The following is a 20,047-nucleotide window of genomic DNA, read 5'->3' as shown; positions in this document are numbered from 1 at the left end:
CAGTTTGTGTGTGGCCAGAACTGCTAGCCCTGGATGCTAACTGTCTGTGTCCAGAGCTTGCCAAGGCTCCTAAACACATGTAACTGCTCAGATGAGCTGACACATACAAACAGCAGCACCAGGCATTGAATTGCACAGGGTTGTAGTTTTTCAGCTGCGAATGTAACCCTAAAATAACACTCCCAAATGTTATTAAAGAGATATGGGGAACTATATAACTTTAAGATCAACCCAATAAAATCAGAAATTTTGAACATAGGGCTAAGTAAGAGAGAAAAACTAGCATTAGAGAGGGAATTTCCATTTACATGGGCAAAATCAAAATTAAAAAACCTAAGGATAAATCTAACCTCATCTTTAAAAAACCTTTACCACGTCAATTACATACCCATGTTAAATGGGATAAAAGCAAATATTTAACCACTTGACTGCCCGCCGCAGTCAGTCAGTCCCTCCTGCGCGAACCGACATAGGTATATGTTGGTCACGCGCCGGTAAAAGCACACAAATGTCAACCAGAGAAATTGCTATTGGGCTGCGATAAGCAGGGCACAATGTATCATATCTGGTGGGACAGTCCTAAGATCCGTGACTACTGGCTGAAGGTACAACAGTATATTAGGGAAATGAGAGGAGTGGATATCATTGATGACCTATGGGTGTGTTTATTCCACAAAACAGATAAACCAAAAAGGCATTATAAAAGTACGATAGTACCAAATCTAATTAATGCAGCAAAGGGGGCAACCCCCCAAAAAATGTCTAGAAGCAGGAAGCCCTTTTATTAAAAAGTGTTTCAAAAGAATTTAATACATATACAATATGGAGTTCTGTGTCTTAAATGGACACAGGGCGCTGCGCCTTGGCTCAAGTGCTCCCAGAGCAAGCTGCTTGCTGTGGGGGTGTTCAACAGGAGGGAGGGGCCAGGAGCACAGAAGAGGGACCCAAGAAGAGAAGGATCCAGGCCACTCTGTGCAAAACCAACTTCACAGAGCAGGTAAGTATAATAGGTTTGTTAATTTTTTTTTTTTTTAAACGAGACTTTACAATCACTTTAATTGAGAAACATACACACAACATAGAAGGATATATTTTGATCATATTTCATGTATAAGGTTTACACTTTAATGTGGTTGTAGCATAAAACATGGTGCAAAAGGTGGATTATGCCTTTACAGTGTTACTAAACCCACAACAGTAAAATCAGTCTATATATGCAGTAAATCATGCCTTTAATACTCACTGCAGAACCTAAGGGGTTAATCCTGCACATTGTGTAAAAAGGCTGTTTGATCCTGTCTAGAACAGAACCTTGGGGGCACTCTGTTTGGTGAGTATTGCTAGAGTTTTTTTCTCTTGGTAGAGTGTATGTGATCAGCACAGGTCCAATCAGTACTGTCCAAAAAGAGGGTCAGGGGTCCTGAAACCTCATAGGACAGCCAGTGGAGAATGAAAACTCCTACAAGCTTTAACCAGACACTGTTGGAAGTCCCAAGACTGCTATATAATGCTGATAAGAAAAGGTATTTAGCCATTTAGATTTACTAAAATAAATGCATTATTTCCATGTTCTGTGGGAGACCAGTGAATGCAGAGTTCTAGGTTTAGTAAAACTTTACCTTTCTGTACTTACGGTGTCCTTAAAGAGACAAATCAAGGGGAAATATGCAGGTAGTGGAAAGATTTACTGAATATTTTTTTTATTTTGCCCATAGATACACATTAATTTCTATCTCTGTCACATGAAATAATATTTTATTAGAAAAGAACTGGTAATATATTTGTGACTGCAGTTCACTTAATCTCATCTCTGACTGAAAAGACAAGTCTCTGCTGTTTTCAGTATTCATCTGCGTTTTGTTTCACCGATTTTCCGCAAGGCTGGTAGAAGACTGGCGCATTCGTAACTCTCAAGTTCAGCTTTTTTGAGCACCACATTGCGCTCTTTGCTGGGATGGCAGAACTCTGATCAGCAGATTTTTTTCACCGCTATCGAGGTTGGCCGATAAGTCCTGCTTTAGCTGCCAGAGCCTCGTTCTGTTGTATATGGTACTCCTGAAATCTCATGGATATCCTCTGTGTCATTTTCAAATACTTCTGAAGACAGTGCTCAGAGCAGGTATTCTGGAAATAAAGTGAGAATGGAATATTTCAAAAGGGTTTGTTGAGAAGAAAACATTCCCTCCAATATACAGTACACGACTCTAGTAAACTTTATTGCAAATTTATGTTTTGAAGATACCAATATAGTTTAAGCTCACCAGCTCTTAAATCAAACCTACTGCTAAGTGGGAGTGTCTGTCTTTAGAATACCAACCTGAACAGTGTAGTAAGTAAAACGTGTGACAGGTTTCATTTAAAGTAGGGCTCAACAAACCCCAGGCACCAGGTCGCATTAGCGACTAGAATTAGTGGCCTGGCGCCTGGGCTACACTGCGGCAGGTCTCCTCTCCCCATGCCAGATACCCCAAGTCTCCCGCATGCAGGCTGTGGCTCCCTGACACCAGCAAGTGCCATGCGATATCCCGGCTTCTGGCTGTCAGAACAGAGCCGAGGCTTCCTGTATAGTTCCGGCTCCGTTCTGTCACAGGCGGAGTGATATCAAATGCACTACGCCTGTGAGAGGAGAGATACAGGAAGCATCTGCTCTGCATGCTTCCTCCAGCGCCGCTCCTCACACTTTGTTGAGGTCTCTCAGAGAAGCCAGCAGTAAGTCACATGTGCTAGGGGTGCAACTAGCCCTCAGTACATAATTGTAAATATCCCAGCATGCGCAGTTTGTTTGACTCCTACTACCATGACCACTTCAAATCACTAAAGTGATCATGGTGGTTAGAGTTTTCCTTTAATATCTCTCAGAAGAAGAAGTAAACCTCTGTATACCAATTGCATTTCATATAAACATCCTTTAGTTATGTTAAATTGGTGGTGGGGGGGGGGGGGGGGGGGGGCAGAGTGCCACCTCCCTGAAATGAGTTTTTGCAGGTTGGGATGTCTGGCGTGCGGACTAAGATGCCATGCCTTTGCGGCCTGCTGGAGAGAGACACTTACATTGAGGAACTGGCGCCCTCTTGTGGTGGCTTGGGATGCAACAAGTAGTCACTGGCGGCACTGAGGGTTTCCCCTGCCTGCTCTCACTACCCGCCATCTCTTTCCAAAGAGAAAAGATTGAAGGTGTTGTGGGCTTGGTTGGACCGGCCTCAGTTCCATTTACAACCTCACAAAGATGGAAACCGGTTTTTATTATTATTTTTTTTTCATGAAAATGAATTTTTCATTATTTTTCATTCTATTGGGATTGATTCCGCTGTCAACACTGTGTTGATGGGGGAATCGAGCAAAAGGAGAAGAAGTGAAGGAATATCACAACAAAAGCAGACAAGGGTTTTAACCATGCCCATTGCCTAGCTTTAGAAATACCTTAGGGAATATACTTGGTAAGACACTGGGTAACACAAGATGCCTGCCATATTTTTGAGTAATAGTTGTTGCTGTCACTTCACTCAAACCTCTTGTAATGTTAAAAGGATACACCCGCCAACTATCATTGAAGCTGGATTCACTTCTTTAAATGTGCATTTTCATGCATTTGTTTGCACCTTATTAACAAACATAGGCTTTCATGTACTGCCATGGTCATTAATAATGAGTGTTGATGCTTCACAAAATGGACAATGCAAGTCAATGCATCGCACAATGGATATCCTGTGTACATAGATTGACAAATGCTAAAATGCTTATGGGTGAATAGGCCCTAAATAAAGATAAAAGGCTAAGTTCCCCTTGAGGAAAAAATAAATAAATGCACATATTTTTGCAGGAAAAAAAAATGTGCATTTATTATTTTTTTCTGATGAGCCTGCAGAGCATTGCACCCACAATCAGTAGATCGCAGGTGCAATGTAAGGCTCCTGCAGACACTGCCTCCAGCTTGCCTGCCTGTACCCCAATTTGGGCAAACAGTTACAGAGCTGGAGAAAGTGTCAATGAACTACGAGAGTGTTCTTCGGCGCTCTCCCAGTCCACTGAGATTTCAAGACATGGGCAGCGGTGGCAGACAGGACTTGTAGCTCATTCAGGTACAGATTGTCCCACACAGCCGCACTTTTCGAAAAACGATAGCAGGTGCAGGGAAAGGAACCTACCGCTCGCTGCCACATAGAGCGAAATCAAGGAGGGGGCAGGCCTGGAGCATATTACACATTACACCCTAAATATGTGTGAAACGTGTAATATGCTCCTAAAGATGAACTTATCATTTAAAGCCCTTTATTTTTGAATTTGTGATTCACACAGTTTAAATAGGGGACTTTTTGATTCCTTGTAGTCAACTACACAATAAACTGATTACACACTCTGATCAAAGAAAACATGCAATAGTTGCTATAGGGTATTGCACTCTGCACATCCTCATGGCTTGTAAAGGAAGTGTATGGGTCCTTTCACACGGGCGCACCGCCCAATGGAGTCCCCTCTGCTCAGCTGGGGATCGATCCGCCGATCCCCGCTGAGCAGGCGGATGACAGTTCCGTCTCCGCTGTGTGTGCAGAGACGGAGCTGTCAGAACCCCGCTGTCCTCTATGGGGAGATCAGATGAATACGGACCGCCTGTCCGTTCTCATCCGATCCGATCCTCTAGACGGATGGAAAATAGGGTTTCCATGTATCCGGATTTCACAGATCAGATCGGATAGCAGCGGGTGTCAGCGGAGATGTCTCCCCTGACACCCGCTGCCCCATAGGGATGCATGGAGCATCCAATCAGGTCCACCTAAAAAACTGACAGGTGGATCGGATTATATCCCATAAGGAACTTGTTGAAATTCAAAAGTTATAATACCAATGTCATTAAATCTGTCCTGGCAGACGGAGATAGTGGCAGCAACCATCTGAGCCTTCTCTTGCTGCCATATTGGTCATAAAGGATCGCCTCTAAATTTTTAGTGTGTTCCTATTTTTAATTTTGTAAAAATATTTAAATCAGAACAAGATCTGTATTTGCTAAATCTTTATGATTAATTCATTTCTATTGATAAGGCATGCTCATGGCAGCCTCTGGCAGTGTACAGCTCATCAATAAGAAATAAACAGGGCCACAACTTATGTGCATTAAGGGGGGGGGGGGACCTACTTTTAAAAGCTCTTCAGCTCTTGGCAGGACAGCACAGTAGGGACCGCAGCAGCAGGGAAGAATAATAGTTGGCTGCGATCAGGGGAGTGGGGGCTTTCATTAAAGTGTATTTACAGTTATTATTTGTAGTTTTGGATGGAATGAGTAAAGATTAGAACCCCTTTCAGGTTTTACTGCTATCTGGAGCTCTGTTAGAGATTTGCCCTCACTTACTGTTCTAGTTACACAGTTTTATCAGACGGGGAAATCTCTCCAACAGTAACACAGATGGAAGACTATTTTTTTTTTTTTTTTTTAATGGGGGAATGCTAAAACCTCTGACAGCTTTTGTTGTCGGCTTTCCTGCTGCAGATTTATCCTCACTTTTCAGGCTGTTAAAAAGGTGTCACCAGGAAAGGAAGTGAGGGTAAATCTCTCTAATGGTGTTCCTGATAGCAGGAAAACTTGACAGGGCACCTTATTTTCCCCACTCCACCCCAAACTAGAAAGCAGAATTGAGTATAGATACACTTTGAAGGACATCTTTACAAAAAGTAAAATTGTCATTTGAAGCACAATTCCAGTAAAACATTTATGTTTTCCGGTGGCATAAATCTCCAACATCCCTCAACGGTGGATACAAAATGCACACATACCTCTTCAGGTTTCACTTCTCGGGTCGTAAAATCCTTAACACAATCCAGGAAACAGTTCTCTGTTAATTTATTATATGTCCCAAGGAATTCTTTGAACTGTGGATAAACAAAAATATTACTGCCATCAATTTCGAGCAGTTTTCACAACATGCTTCACTGAACACAAATACTTTGATGGACTCCTGAAAAACTATTAGTAATAGAAAATATATTTTTAAGGGGAGGGTAACCTTAAAACTACGTGCTGCTTCCATGCGTTTTGGAAGTAACATGTCATTAGCCTTGTACATAACATATAAGAGCATATACAGGGTTTTGACTGTCTCCCCTTACCCCATATTAATTTTCAGATTTATTCCACACTTAAGAGATCCTAGCTGTTCAGGCTATGCATGACCCTAAACAGGACAGATGTCTTGGTAAAAACTGGCATGGTGGTCACACCAGCCCATGCTTGACATCACTGAGAAGAAACAACACATGCACAAAAAGGACCAACCCCAAAATGATTTTCTAATAATAATTAGTTGAAGCCTTTGTCCAAACTATACCTTTCCTTTAGGTTGTACTGCCATGATATTTTATGGAGAAGACCTCACCTTAGAAGTAAACCAGTAGGGTTGAGGAGGAGGAGGTAAAATGATGAATGGTACATTGGAATGAACAACTGGACTATGCATAATTATGAGCTTTGAAAGCAACCTTGGGTGCCCATGGGTATATGATCATTGCTGATTATGGTCAGATCAGAAAACAGTTCTATGTCTTGGGACACTGCAAACTCTGAATGCACAGCAATCCCGGGAAATAACCTACTGGCCTGACTGGATTTTCACAGCCCAATCAAAACTTTCTCAAAGAGAAGGCCAAAACTGGCAACATGTGCTTTCTGTATAAAGATGCACATTTAGCCAATACTAGCGATTATGCAATGCTACTTCCAAAAAATGGCTGGCACTTTAGCCATCCCTTATATCTACTGCTACTGTCAGTTCCATGCAAGCACGAAATCACCAATAGAGGTTAGTAAGAGATCTCTCACTAATGTGGAGCTGCTGAAACGGTTCTTTTGAAATCAAGAGACGGTTAAGCCACTTTTTAATGTAAATAAAAGACCCTGAACTGGTGAAGCTAACATGCTGAAAAATTAGAGCAGCACAGGGACTTGGGTCCCTTTTACACAAGCGGTCCAATTGGGTCCGTCTGTCTGTTTTTCAGGTGGACCTGATCAGACTATCATTCTCCTCAATGGAGCTGGGGATGTCAACAGACTTGTGTCTGTTTACATCAGCCTACTTCCAATCTCATTAGATCCAGCAAAAGCAAACGGAAGGGGATCTGTTCCCCTCTCTCTGTCTGGCTGGATCGGATCGGAGGGCAGTCGGGTGGCTGGATCGGAGGGCAGTCGGGTGTAAACAGACAGCCAGTCTGTTTACATCTGCCTATAGAGCAGAGCAGACCGTTTCTGCTTATGCAGAGCAGACACAGACCTGTCATCCGCCCGCTCTGCACAGATCCCCTGCTGAGAAAAATGGATTTGACCCGTGTGAAAGGGGCTCTAGTTGTTAGCACTTATCCCTTGCAACACTGGTGTCCCCTGTTCCAATTCCATCCAGGACCTTATCTGGATGGAGTTTGCATGTCCTTCCTGCGCTTACGTGGGGGATTCCACCCACACTTTTGGGTAATCTTCTCCTTTCTAAATTACCCTTACCACAACTATGCTTGCATGGGAGATAGCCTAAAACTCTTGAGGACAGGGACTGAGGTGAACGTACAGTATGTAAAGCATTGTGTGAATTATTGATACTTTATAAATACCTGTAATAAATAAATAATCTTTGGAAGCAATCAGGGTGGATCTGATTTTAAATCCCTAGTAAAAAGGCTTGATTTATTTAAATCAACTCAATTTAAATCATAATTTTTAAAGAGCAACTGTCATCTCTGTCCTGCAGCGGCTCCTCCTCTGACCCGCTGTTGACTCATCGACAGTCCCATTCACTTTAATGCGATGGCTGGTGATACAGCAGTTACACAACAAGGGATGTGGCGGCAGCAGGTGAGTGGATGCCCTTACAGGCGCTGCCATGATGGATCTGAAATGACAGGTGCTCTTTAAATATAAGGACTCATTCTTGCTTGTAGTTAGTGTAAAATTATGTAAATGCATCAATGCAGTGCATGCTATCTCAGCTTGCAGAGCTTGGATTCATTGAATTAGTGCACCAAAAATGTAAATATTTCAGAATATACATAACTAAGCTCTATTACATGCAGAAAAAACAAATTATTAATGCATCTTTAGATAGATTTTTATTCCAAAAGCATTTTACTAAAATAAATTTGATAAAAATAATAAAAAAAAAATAAAAAATCAGATTTTTTTTTTTTAAATCATCGATTTTTATCCACCCTGGGAACAATGTGTTATGACACTTAGGGAAGGCTACTATTGCTGGGGCATTAACCAATAAACAAGCTTTTTATCTTATAAAGTGCTAGAACCATTTGAGTTGGTTGCAAATTTGATGACTTTTAGGGTTGTTTTTTAAAAACCTAAGTCATTAAATAGGAAAACGTAGAAGACTTCATGTAAAAATAATACAAAAAAGATATAAGTGAGAGTGCCATGGCATCTAAAACGTAGATATTCAAACCTGAATTATATAGATTCCCTTGAATATTTGTCACAAAATGATATTACCTGTTTAATTTGATCCGCCTCTGAAATCTGAGCAGCCATTATTGCTAAGGTTTAGAGCCAATGACCTGTTAAAAAACAAAATGATTTACATGACTCATTCATCATTACCTAAAGCTGAACTCCAGGCAGATAGCTAAATACACGGCTAATATACACAAATGTGAACTGTCCTCTCTGCCAAAGGGTTAGTAATTCAGAAATGTGTGCAGAAAAATTCTTGTTTCTTACTGCAAGAGTTTAGGTGTGACTATGTCCTAACAAAAAAAGATGAGCTCTTCTTCAGACTGAGCTCCTTTAGGCTACATGCTTATGGTAGGTTTGGCACTTGTGTTAAAAAGCTGGAATCTTCAGGTGCCAGGGAGGTACGGGTGCAGCATTCATCCCCACTGCCAGCAGCCTGCCACAATCTATGAAAGGCTGAAATAAGGGACAACTGGATGCTGTACTGAGTGGTACTTGCACATAGGAACGTATGTCTGAAAGGCAGGAATTTTGCGTTCTGGGCATACATGCCTGAATGGGGCACTATTCTTCCCACTGACACCAATTATGGGGCACTTTTTCCCCCCATTGTTGCCAATGGTGGGGCACTATTCCCTCCACTGACGACAATGGTGGGGCACTATTCCCTCCACTGACGCCAATGGTGGGGCACTATTCCTCCCACTGACGCCAATGGTGGGGCACTATTCCTCCCACTGACGCCAATGGTGGGGCACTATTCCTCCCACTGACGCCAATGGTGGGGAACTATTCCCCCACTGACGCCAATGGTGGGGAACTATTCCCCCCACTGACGCCAATGGAGGGGCACTATTCCCCCCACTGACGCCAATGATGAGGCACTATTCCTCCCACTGATGCCAATGGTGGGACACGGTTTATTCCGCTGATGTCAATGGTGAGGCACTATTCCTCCCGCTGAAACCAATGGTGAGGCACGATTCCTCCCGCTGAAACCAATGGTGAGGCACGATTCCTCCCGCTGAAACCAATGGTGAGGCACGATTCCTCCCGCTGAAACCAATGGTGAGGCACGATTCCTCCCGCTGAAACCAATGGTGAGGCACGATTCCTCCCGCTGAAACCAATGGTGAGGCACGATTCCTCCCGCTGAAACCAATGGTGAGGCACGATTCCTCCCGCTGAAACCAATGGTGAGGCACGATTCCTCCCGCTGAAACCAATGGTGAGGCACGATTCCTCCCGCTGACACCAATGGTGAAGCACGATTCCTCCCGCTGACACCAATGGTGAGGCACGATTCCTCCCGCTGACACCAATGGTGAGGCACGATTCCTCCCGCTGACACCAATGGTGAGGCACGATTCCTCCCGCTGACACCAATGGTGAGGCACGATTCCTCCCGCTGACACCAATGGTGGGGCACTATTCCCCCCACTGATGCCAATGATGAGGCACTATTCCTCCCACTGATGCCAATGGTGGGACACGGTTTATTCCGCTGATGTCATTGGTGAGGCACTATTCCTCCCGCTGACACCAATGGTGAGGCACTATTCCTCCCGCTGACACCAATGGTGAGGCAGTAATAATTACCCTAATACCAAAGATGGGACATGTTCTCCCACTGGCCACCCTAAAATTTGAAGCACAGTAAACTATCCCTTTGTTTATTAAGTTTGGAGACCCCTGCAGTGAGAGAAGGGAGCAAACACAAATGATGATGACCTTGCAAGGTCGTCTCTTTGTCCTGTAAATAATGCTTCAACAGAAGTCCCGGGAACATTGTCACCAATGAAATCCACACTTTGGTAATAAACTGGGAATTGTTATTGATAATAACATATTCTGTTAACAGTGATAAAAAAAATCATTGGCTTCATTTTAAATAATTGATTTAAAAAAAAAATCAGATACTGCAGATTTAAATATAAACTGACATGACAAATGCTTATTATGTTCAGTCAAGCAACCTGTAGATTATTTGCAGATAATAAGGAGTCTGTTTTATCCCAATGTCAGACCATCCACCATGATTTATCTCCCCAGTGACTCCATAGTGTTAGGTTGTAGCAGAGCAGCTACCTATCCAGAAATGTCCTGTCCATGTGTGCAGGTCTGGGGGGGTGATGTGATCTGTAGTTCCACAAGACAAATAATGTCAGGTGATGACTGACCCTCCTATGTATGAATCGCACATTGGGATGAATTTATTTGATACAATTAATGTGTACTTATATTTTATGTTAAATTAATAGAAACCCATCTAACCTGCAGCCCACTGACACCACCCCTCCCCCCAGCAAATATGAGGTCAGGTCACCCCAAAACACACTGACCTGCTCTGTGCAGACCTCTGCTCTCCTCGCTGCAGGAACACGTGAGTAAAGCAAATTCCATTCACAACCGCACATTCGTCAGAAATGTCAGCTCCAGAGGTGTCCAACGGGTAGAATGTAAACTGCAACCGAAATAAAAATTTAAATTCCACAATTCTCGTATATTATTTACTCATATTCTATTTAAGTATTATTTTTTCTTTCTGTTGAATCACAGAGCTCGAATCAGCGTACATATTTACTTAAAGTTTCTAGGCGACTCGTGTACTACACTGTAAACTACCCGGTAGAAACAGTACCCTTCTTTATAGTTCCGGATACAGGGTTTCTCATAGAAACAGCATTTGACTTAAAAAAAAATAAAAATATGTAATGGTTTCGAGAAATTTAGTCTTATGATAGTTTTAAGGTGTAGTAGTGTTAGGAGAATTTTTTTTTGCAACTTTGTATTCCCATGCAACAAACCCGTCAGGTTTTACAGTAAAAATAAAATGTATTTGCACCGTTGGGGGATATTAAATATTATTATTATTAGGAAAACAACACTAGATAAAAAAAAGAACTAGTTAATACAAATAACTTGAATGATTAGAATAGACAGCTGAATAAGATTGCTGTTTCCGCACGGAATAGAATGTCAGGCGGACCAGCTAACCGTCTGGAATCTAAGCGGCTAGCAACCAACATTCCATCCGCCAGAGGTCGATGTTTTATTCCACCGTTTGTCTGCCTCGGCTTCCATTTTGTGTGAGGTAATTTGAATATTCCAAAAGCGCCTTAGTCTTCGGAAACATGGCTGAAGCGTGAAGTTCAGACTACTGCAATGGTCCTCATTTCTTACATGTTTTATCAATCAGTGTTTTCTCTTGTGAGGGAAGACATGCATCTTTGGTAAACATTGCAGCCCTGTGCTCTTGTATCTGCTTCCTGCTAGTTGTTAGTGCAGCTTAGCAGCAGGAGTGGACAGGTAGAAGCAGTTCTAGGAGGACAGGGTGTCTCTGGATGTACAGCCATTGTAGGATGCAGGAAGAAGCATCAGACATCAGCCTGGATTCAGTGGCCAGCACTACTGCCAGTGATGTGTTGATTCGTTCTACCAGTGTCCATAGGACAGGCTCACTGAGGAAAGAGGCAGCTGGGGGTGGTGAAGACACCAGCCAAGGGATGGTGGATCTGCTGGATGTAGGAATGGTGGCTGCAAGAAGTCAGGACTGTTCTGCTTTATCTGGGGTGAGACTGAGAGATACCTCCACAGCTCAGCAAGACATCCTCCATGTGTCTGAGGTGTCCTTTCACAAGGGTGTCCTCCAGGGATCCCTGAATAGGGGCAGCCATGGAGAAGCAGTATGTTCCCAGGACGCTGACAGGAGCACAATCCGTGTGTCAGTGAAGAGATTGCGGGAGATCCCTGCTCCGGTACCAGATTTCACCGTAAAGAAGAGAGACCCAGCCTACATCCCTCCAGCCCTTCCCGCTAACAAGTATCCCGCTGTCAGATTTACCTTCATGGAGGAGGAAACAGGTAAAAACTGCATCCTACATATAAATTTATTTCCTATGGGTAAAACATTTTTTTTCACCATCTGTGTCCTATTGCAGTTATTTTCCTTCACTTCCTGTCCCATAGTCAAACAGGAAGTGAGACTAAATACCTGCAAATCAAAGGATATCTTTTGGGACCCCAAGATCCCCATTGGAAGATTTACCCTCCATTACTTTTCTGGGGACAACCCCAAATTGGAGAACTTCTGCTTGAGCCGCCTAGGTGGCCCGAGCGGAAGTGGGAGCGGGTATCTGTCAAAACTGGGTACCCCCTCCCCCCCCCCAAAAAAAAAAAATTACATGCCAAATATGGCATGTAAGGGGGTGAGGAGTGCCACTTTTGGGTGGAACTCCCCTTTAAGAGCCACTCACTTCCTGCCCAGGACTACTTGTCCCATGGGGCATTGCTCCTCATTCACAAGTTCTCAGGCACTTACAGACGTGTGTGGATGGTGTACTGAGCTGTATGTGTGCTGCACTGTGTCTTCTCACATGTATGTATGGTGTACCGAGCTGTATGTGTGCTGCACTGTGTCTTCCCACATGTATGGACAGTGTACTTAGCTGTATGTGTGCTGCACTGTGTCTTCTCACATGTATGGACGGTGTACTGAGCTCTATGTGTGCTGCACTGTGTCTTCTCACATGTATGGACGGTGTACTGAGCTCTATGTGTGCTGCACTGTGTCTTCTCACATGTATGGACGGTGTACTGAGCTGTATGTGTGCTGCACTGTGTCTTCTCACATGTATGAACGGTGTACTGAGCTGTATGTGTGCTGCACTGTGTCTTCTCACATGTATGGACGGTGTACTGAGCTCTATGTGTGCTGCACTGTGTCTTCTCACATGTATGGACAGTGTACTGAGCTCTATGTGTGCTGCACTGTGTCTTCTCACATGTATGGACGGTGTACTGAGCTCTATGTGTGCTGCACTGTGTCTTCTCACATGTATGGATGGTGTACTGAGCTCTATGTGTGCTGCACTGTGTCTTCTCACATGTATGGACGGTGTACTGAGCTCTATGTGTGCTGCACTGTGTCTTCTCACATGTATGGACGGTGTACTGAGCTCTATGTGTGCTGCACTGTGTCTTCTCACATGTATGGACGGTGTACTGAGCTCTATGTGTGCTGCACTGTGTCTTCTCACATGTATGGACGGTGTACTGAGCTCTATGTGTGCTGCACTGTGTCTTCTCACATGTATGGACAGTGTACCAAGCTCTATATATGCTTCACTGTATTTCCTGATATGTAAACAAATAATGCATTCTGTATACAGGACAATTAATTGGTTGACCAACAAAACGATTATGAAAATAGTTGACAGCTATTTTCATAATTGATTAGTTGTCGATTAATTGATTAGTTGTTTCGGCCCTACAGTTTTACTTTACCTACCTCAATACCAGACAGATATACCATTTAGGTTCAGGCTGTTTTTCAGTTTTCAGTTCTGTGCTTCTTGGATCCTTGTCTGAACCTACCTGAGCAGTCCTGCAAGATAACGGTAACCTGCACTATGACTGTAAGTGCACATCTGTGACCCATAAGAAACGTATGACTAAAAAAGCTTTGGCCATACTTCTCCTTTAAAGGAACTCTCCACTACTGGCATACATATTGCCTTCGGGAATCTAACTTTATGCTTTTTTGGTGGTTTAAAGCCAAAGTCCAAGTTGTATGTCACTTTAAATCATGGGTGTCCAACCTTTTGGCTTCTCTGGGCCACATTGAGTGTAGAGAAATTTTCTCGGGCCACATATAAAATATATACTATAGTTAAGGTATATAAGTAATAAAACGCCGCCACGCCCTTCCCGCGCCAGTTATTAAAAAACATATTGCAATAATTTACACACACTAATGCACATACCTTTTCTACTTATGTTGCAGACTGCTGGCAGTTACTGCTCCTGTCACAGGCGGAGGAGGGGTGCATTTCATATCACTCCGCCTGTGACAGAGCTGGAACTATAAAGGAAGCAGCGGCTCTGTCACTGACTGCAGACATCCTAAGTCTCCTGCGGCATCCCGGGGATCACACGGCACTTGCAGCCTAAACAGTCCCATCCAATGCAGCCTGTTCAGTGCCCGTCCAATGCAGCCTCACCAGTGCATGCCCATCCAATGCAGCCTGATCAGTGCCCATCCAATGCAGCCTCACCAGTGCATGCCCATCCAATGCAGCCTGATCAGTGCCCATCAATGCAGCCTCACCAGTGCATGCCCATTCAATGCAGCCTCACCATCACCAGTACCTATCCAAAGCAGCCTCATTAGTGCATGCCCATCCAATGCAGCTTCACCAGTGCGTGCCCATCCAATGCAGCCTGATCAGTGCCCATCAGTGCAGCCTCACCAGTGTATGCCCATTCAATGCAGCCTCACCAGTACCTATCCAAAGCAGCCTCATTAGTGCATGCCCATCCAACGTAGCTTTACCAGTGCATGCCCATCCAATGCAGCCTCACAAGTGCGTGCCCATCCAATGCAGTCTGCAATGAAGAGAGAGGAGAGCCGCTGGATTACACAGAGCGGGGATCTCCCGCTTACCTGGCGACTGCTGTCATATGAAGTCCTGCCTCCTAGACCGGCTCCTATGATAGTAGTCACCAATGTGCTGTCTATCATAGGAGCGGGGCTTCGTATGACAGTGGCCATTGGGTAAGCGGGATATCCCCGATCTGCTTGTAATCCGGCAGCACACCCCCCCCCCCCCTGCCCTCCCCTCCCCTCTGAGGCAGCATCTGCCCACAGTTAGTTGGAAGCCGCTGTGGCCGTGCCACTGACTTGGCTTCCTTCCATCCCAGCAAAAAAATAATAATTGTCAGGGGGCAGTGGGCCGCATTGCCTGCAGTTCCGGGCCGCAGGTTGGACATGCCTGCTTTAAATACTTTGGGGAAATAAACTATTTATATTATTAAGTCATTTGGTAGCTGTATGTGCGTAAAATACAGTGGTGGCATCATCTACATACAGTATGCAGGGCTGTGTTTCGGCAGCAGTACGGGTGACTTCCCATCTGGTGCTGAAAGAAAACCGAGATGGGCTGAGTGCTCCTCAGCCATTCTAAACAGTAATATTAGCTATATACAGTGAGCAGCACTGTGTTCTGCCACAGTATGGGTGACTTCCCGTCTGCTGCTGAAACACAATAGAATGCTTCTCACCCATGCAATGGAATCTTTGTATTTTTAGCGATAAATACAAGACTTCAAAGGATTGGACAAGGTGGGTGGATGATGTCACGATCACCTCAGCCAATCAAAGGAAGCCATTAGAGATGGGCTCTGGCGTGTTTGTGATCCTAGTCCCCACCACCTGCTCGATGCCGCCAGAAAGCCAACACTGCAAACTGCCAATCACAGACAGTGAGACCTTTCCCGGTCTATGCCACTGCGGACCGTATAATGTCTCACTGCCTGTGATTGGGGGTGTGCAGTGTCGGTTTCCTGGCGGGATCGGGCAGGTGAGTTGGGACTAGGATCCTGAACACGCCTGAGCCCATCTCTAGAAGCCATGTGTTCATTGACCTAAATACAAGATTTTCTCTAAATGGGTGAGGAGCATTCAACCCAGCTGGATTTTGTTTCGGCAGCAGATGGGCAAGTTGCCTGTACTGCTGCAGGACACAGCGCTGTATACCGTATGTAGCTGATGCCACTTCAGCATAACACAGTCAGTGTTCACAGCCACCAAATAACTGTAATAGAAAAAGTTTGTTTGGGCCAGCTTGGCCCAAATAAACTATGTAAAGTGACAGGGAACCTGGGCTTCAGGTTTAAAGTGGTTGTAAACTCTTACATATACCCAGTGAAGTGACTAGCCTCAGGTGATGCACAGAGATGAAGGAAATACTACTACGTAAGTTGTACCTGTCTGTCTGCAGTCTATTTTCTACAACCATTCAAAGTGCTGACTTATAAAGCTTGTCTGAGAGTTCAGAAAAAAGGGGGCGGAGAGCTGAAGGAGAGATCTGATTGGAGGAAAGGGGCACACCCCCCTCACACAGGAAAAGAGTTGTGGATGTAAATCAGCTGGAGGTCCCTCTCCTGTCACCTTTTTTCTCTTGGTCTCAGGGAAACTTGTCAGAAGTGACTCATGCTGATAGCAGAGGAATGAAGCAGCAGGCAGAAATTACACTTAGTGCTCTTAATTGTGCCAAGTACACACTATAGAGGGATATGCTTTGTTCATAGTTTCATGGCTGAAGTTTACCACCATTTTATTGCTTTTCTCTGAATATCTCATAGAATGTTGTATGCTGTTATCTCACCTTATGGGATGCAGATATTGCAACTGTTTTCATTACAGCACTGGGATTGCACCAGGTGATTATAACGAAGGCTGTTAGGTTTAGAAATCTTTTCTGGAAAGGTCATTGTGAAACAAACTAGAGCTTCTTGAAAATGGAGACATTTGAAATCTGACAAAAGTTTGCTATAATCCTTAAAAATGCAGCTTTTTACATTTTTGTTTCTAAAACTGAAAGGTCTAAGTGGCCCTCCAGAAGAGCTCCCTTTTCCTCTACATAAATAGAATGCCCCCTCCCCCCCACTCATTATTACACCTCTTAGTACAGGACTGCACTTTGCTGGTATTTTTGATGGGGTATAACATCTAACATTCAAGCCAACTGAAGTCCATATTTGTCTGCTGTGTGTTTTGATTGGTTTATATGTGATATTACCCTAAGCACATTTATGTCAGTACTGGAGGCTGACCTTTTGATTGTAGCTCATATGCTAGAAAACCACATGGTAAAATGAGCAGAAATACTCCCAATACTCTACATAGAGATTCTTATAAGTAAACACGCACACTGAGGTTTGCAGAGACGAGGGAGGTCTAGCTTAAAACCCCTGGCATTTTCCCGCACTAGGGGACCATGGGAGGCATGAACAGCCGGCCATAGATGTGCACGGGCGAGGGGCTTGTGCTCATGTAAACACAGATGCTCTTTTGCACTGGTGTTTACTTGTCAAAAGCCTGTTTTGTTTTTTTCTCTGCCCCTATTAGCCTGTACATACAGGCATTTACAGGCATTTACAGGCAGTGGAGTTTAGGGGCAGAAATCTGCATGCACTAAAATTGCGTAAGTAAAGGAGCATTTCAGCAGAAAACCATCTGATGCGTTTAAACGTGTGTAAGCGCATCTAAACGCTAGGCATGATTAGCGCTCATTCATTTTAATGGCCAGAATAAATGACTTTTCTGGCCAATTAAATAAATAAATGCTTGATGCACCTTAACATTTTTCAAAAATTAGGCACTTTAACGCTGCTTTTCTCTTGTCAGGAGAAAAGCGTTCAGAACTGCATAGTTTGCTTGAGGCCTAGGATGTATTTTCTGCGCTTGGGAAATATGTTCTACGCATATGTATGGATAAACGCTGATGCAAAAGAGCATCTGTGAGTACAAGCAAGTACAAGAATCTCAACTATGCATTTCTATGGCCAAATGTTTTTAGGAAGAAGCTGGAAGTCTTATGCTAGAGGACGTTTGTGCTTGCAAACCTCTGTGAGCTTGAGCCTTATTATTATTATTATTATTAATAATAATAAAAATAATAATAATATACAGGATTTATATAGCGCCAACAGTTTATGCAGTGCTTAACAAAATGCAGACATTACAGTTACAATACACTTGGTACAAGAAGGATCAGAGGGCCCTGCTGATTAGAGCTTACAATCTAAGAGGGAGTCCCTGTTCACATATGTGCGATGACAGACATCGCATGTGATTCGGAGCGCACTGCTCTGCAAATCACATGCAATGTCTGTGCATTGCAAATTCAGCCATACAGATTGTGACTCGCACAGGACCCTTTTTTGGGTCCGCACTAGAATCAGATCTCATGGGCGTTCACACCCGATCCAATTTATGTCCGAACTGACAGTTTGCACTGCAATATGCAAACTGATCTGCGGGTATCGTTAACTTTGTATTGACACCCCCAGCGATTTGCATATGGCAGTGTGAACTGCCTGCGAGTTGAATGCGATGTGGGAGCCCGCAGTGGATTCACAGGGTTCCCACATTGCATATTTGTGAACCGGCACCGAGGGTCAATTGATATAAAAGGAAATAGCTGTGGGGGATAAGCTGATGGAGAAAGTGATACAGTGCATTAGTTAGAATCCGGATAGGCTTCTTTAAAGAGATGGGTTTTCAGGGATTGTCTAAAGATGGATAGATTAGGAGACAGTTGGACAGATTGGGGTAGGGAGTTCCAAAGGATGGGGGAAGCTCTGAGCCCTAAAAGTATAACGTTATAATTTCTCATTTTGTTACCTTGTCACACAAAAATATACATGTTCCTATTTCAGGGCTCGACAAGCCCCGGTGCGCCAGGTCGCATTGGCGGCTAGAATTAGCGACCTGGCGGACAATCACTAAAGGACAATCACAATTCCTTAGGCTGTAACTTTTGTAAACAAAAACAGATCGCATTGGCGGCTAGAATTAGCGACCTGGCGCCTGGGGTGCACTGCAAGAGGTGTCCTGTCCCTTTTGCGCCCCCCCCCCCCAACCACTCACCAAGTGCACGGACTTCCACGCCGTCCAAAAATTGAGGCCGCGGCTTTTCGGCCTTCTTCAGTGAGAGAACGGGGAACTGGCGCCCTCTTGTGGTGGCCGGGAGTTTGACAAGCAGTAACTAATGGCTGTTTCCCCTGCCTGTCCTCAATGCCTGTCCATCTCCTTCCCCAAGAGGAGATGAGAGGGAAGTTTTTGCAGGCTTCATCTCCCTGTCCACTTAACTTTGCTTAGAAGGTAAGTGGACAGGGAGTGTGGTTATTATTATTAATTATTTATTTTCTTAAATTATTAAAAAAAAAAATAATTTCTCTTTTTTTTATTATTAAAAAAAATTATTTTTCTTTTTTCAATTATAAAAAAATAAAAAAAAAATATTTTTCTTTTTTTTCAATTATTATATAAAAAAAATTATATATTAGTTTTTGGAAATAAAGCCTGGTTGTTTGTTTGTTTAAAAAAAAAAAAACTGGCTCCTAACTTTTTTAGCTGGCTCCTAGATTTCAGGAAAATTTGTCAAACCCTGTCCTATTTATTATAGTGTTGTGTTCTAATACCCTGAACAGACTTGTATAAAGTACTCAAAATTTCTACTTGAGTAAAAGTACAAGTGGTCGATCAAAAAGTGACTTAAGTAGAAGTGGAAGTGCTCGCAGAAAAAGTTACTTAAGTAGAAGTACTAAAGTATTCAACATTTTTTTTACTTAAGTATTGCAAGTAGTTTTTTCAAAAAAATTGCTACTTAAGTACTAAAAGTAAAAAGTACCAGTAGTTTTGAAAAAAAAATTCTACTCAAGTACTGAAAGTAGAAGTAGAAGTACTGTATTATGTAGTTATTAAAGAAAGAAGTCAAAAGTTTGAACATCATATTGTTTTTTATTATTTCAAATGATTTATTCAAATGATTTACCTAAAGGACAATCACAATTCCTTAGGCTGTAACTTTTGTAAACAAAAACAGATAAAGTATGTCCCTCCCTTCCCCTTTTAAAGCCAGGGGTGGTCTCCTTCCTGAGCTTCCTCACTCTCAGATCACTTGAAGTTGAAGGGCCAGGGGTGGAAGGTGGTGTTTTTGGTTCGTCCGTCTTTTCAGCTGATCAAAAGGCAGAACAGGAGCATGCGCAGTCTTCTTAATCGCGGTTTGATTTGATTTGCTCAATTGATGATGATGTGCCAGGCCA

At 43.4% G+C, this 20,047-nt stretch overlaps 2 protein-coding genes across 2 annotated transcripts in view; one reads left to right on the top strand and one right to left on the bottom strand.

Moving 5' to 3' along the window:
* Positions 1-1,738: 1,738 nt before the first annotated feature.
* Positions 1,739-10,848, bottom strand: TIMM9 (translocase of inner mitochondrial membrane 9). Its single transcript, XM_082242900.1, has 4 exons — positions 10,777-10,848; positions 8,474-8,538; positions 5,767-5,862; positions 1,739-2,124 (listed from the first exon to the last, which is right to left on the bottom strand). Exons 2-4 carry the CDS (start codon positions 8,510-8,512, stop codon positions 1,990-1,992), a joined length of 270 nt encoding a protein of 89 aa, XP_082099026.1. The 5' UTR covers positions 8,513-8,538; positions 10,777-10,848; the 3' UTR covers positions 1,739-1,989.
* Positions 10,849-11,772: 924 nt separating this feature from the next.
* The window catches only part of KIAA0586, a 229,590-nt gene continuing 221,315 nt past the window's right edge, over positions 11,773-20,047 (top strand). The window contains exon 1 of the mRNA XM_082274968.1: positions 11,773-12,298. Coding sequence (XP_082131094.1) covers positions 11,779-12,298 — 520 coding nt within the window. The 5' untranslated portion in view covers positions 11,773-11,778. The remainder of the gene's footprint in view (positions 12,299-20,047) is intronic.

Source organism: Pelophylax lessonae (assembly GCF_965119305.1).
Source record: "Pelophylax lessonae genome assembly, chromosome: 13".
Lineage (NCBI taxonomy): Eukaryota > Metazoa > Chordata > Amphibia > Anura > Ranidae > Pelophylax > Pelophylax lessonae.
Note: the sequence above shows the minus strand (reverse complement) of the source record. Positions and strands in the feature narration are given on the sequence as shown.

Coding starts and splice junctions, on each gene's coding strand:
- TIMM9 (XM_082242900.1), bottom strand. CDS start 8,512: ATGGCTGCTCAGATTTCAGAGGCGGATCAAATTAAACAG. Junction 5,863..8,473: donor AGGCGGATCAAATTAAACAG/GTAATATCATTT, acceptor GTTTATCCACAG/TTCAAAGAATTCCTTGGGAC. Junction 2,125..5,766: donor GAGAAGTGAAACCTGAAGAG/GTATGTGTGCAT, acceptor CTTTATTTCCAG/AATACCTGCTCTGAGCACTG.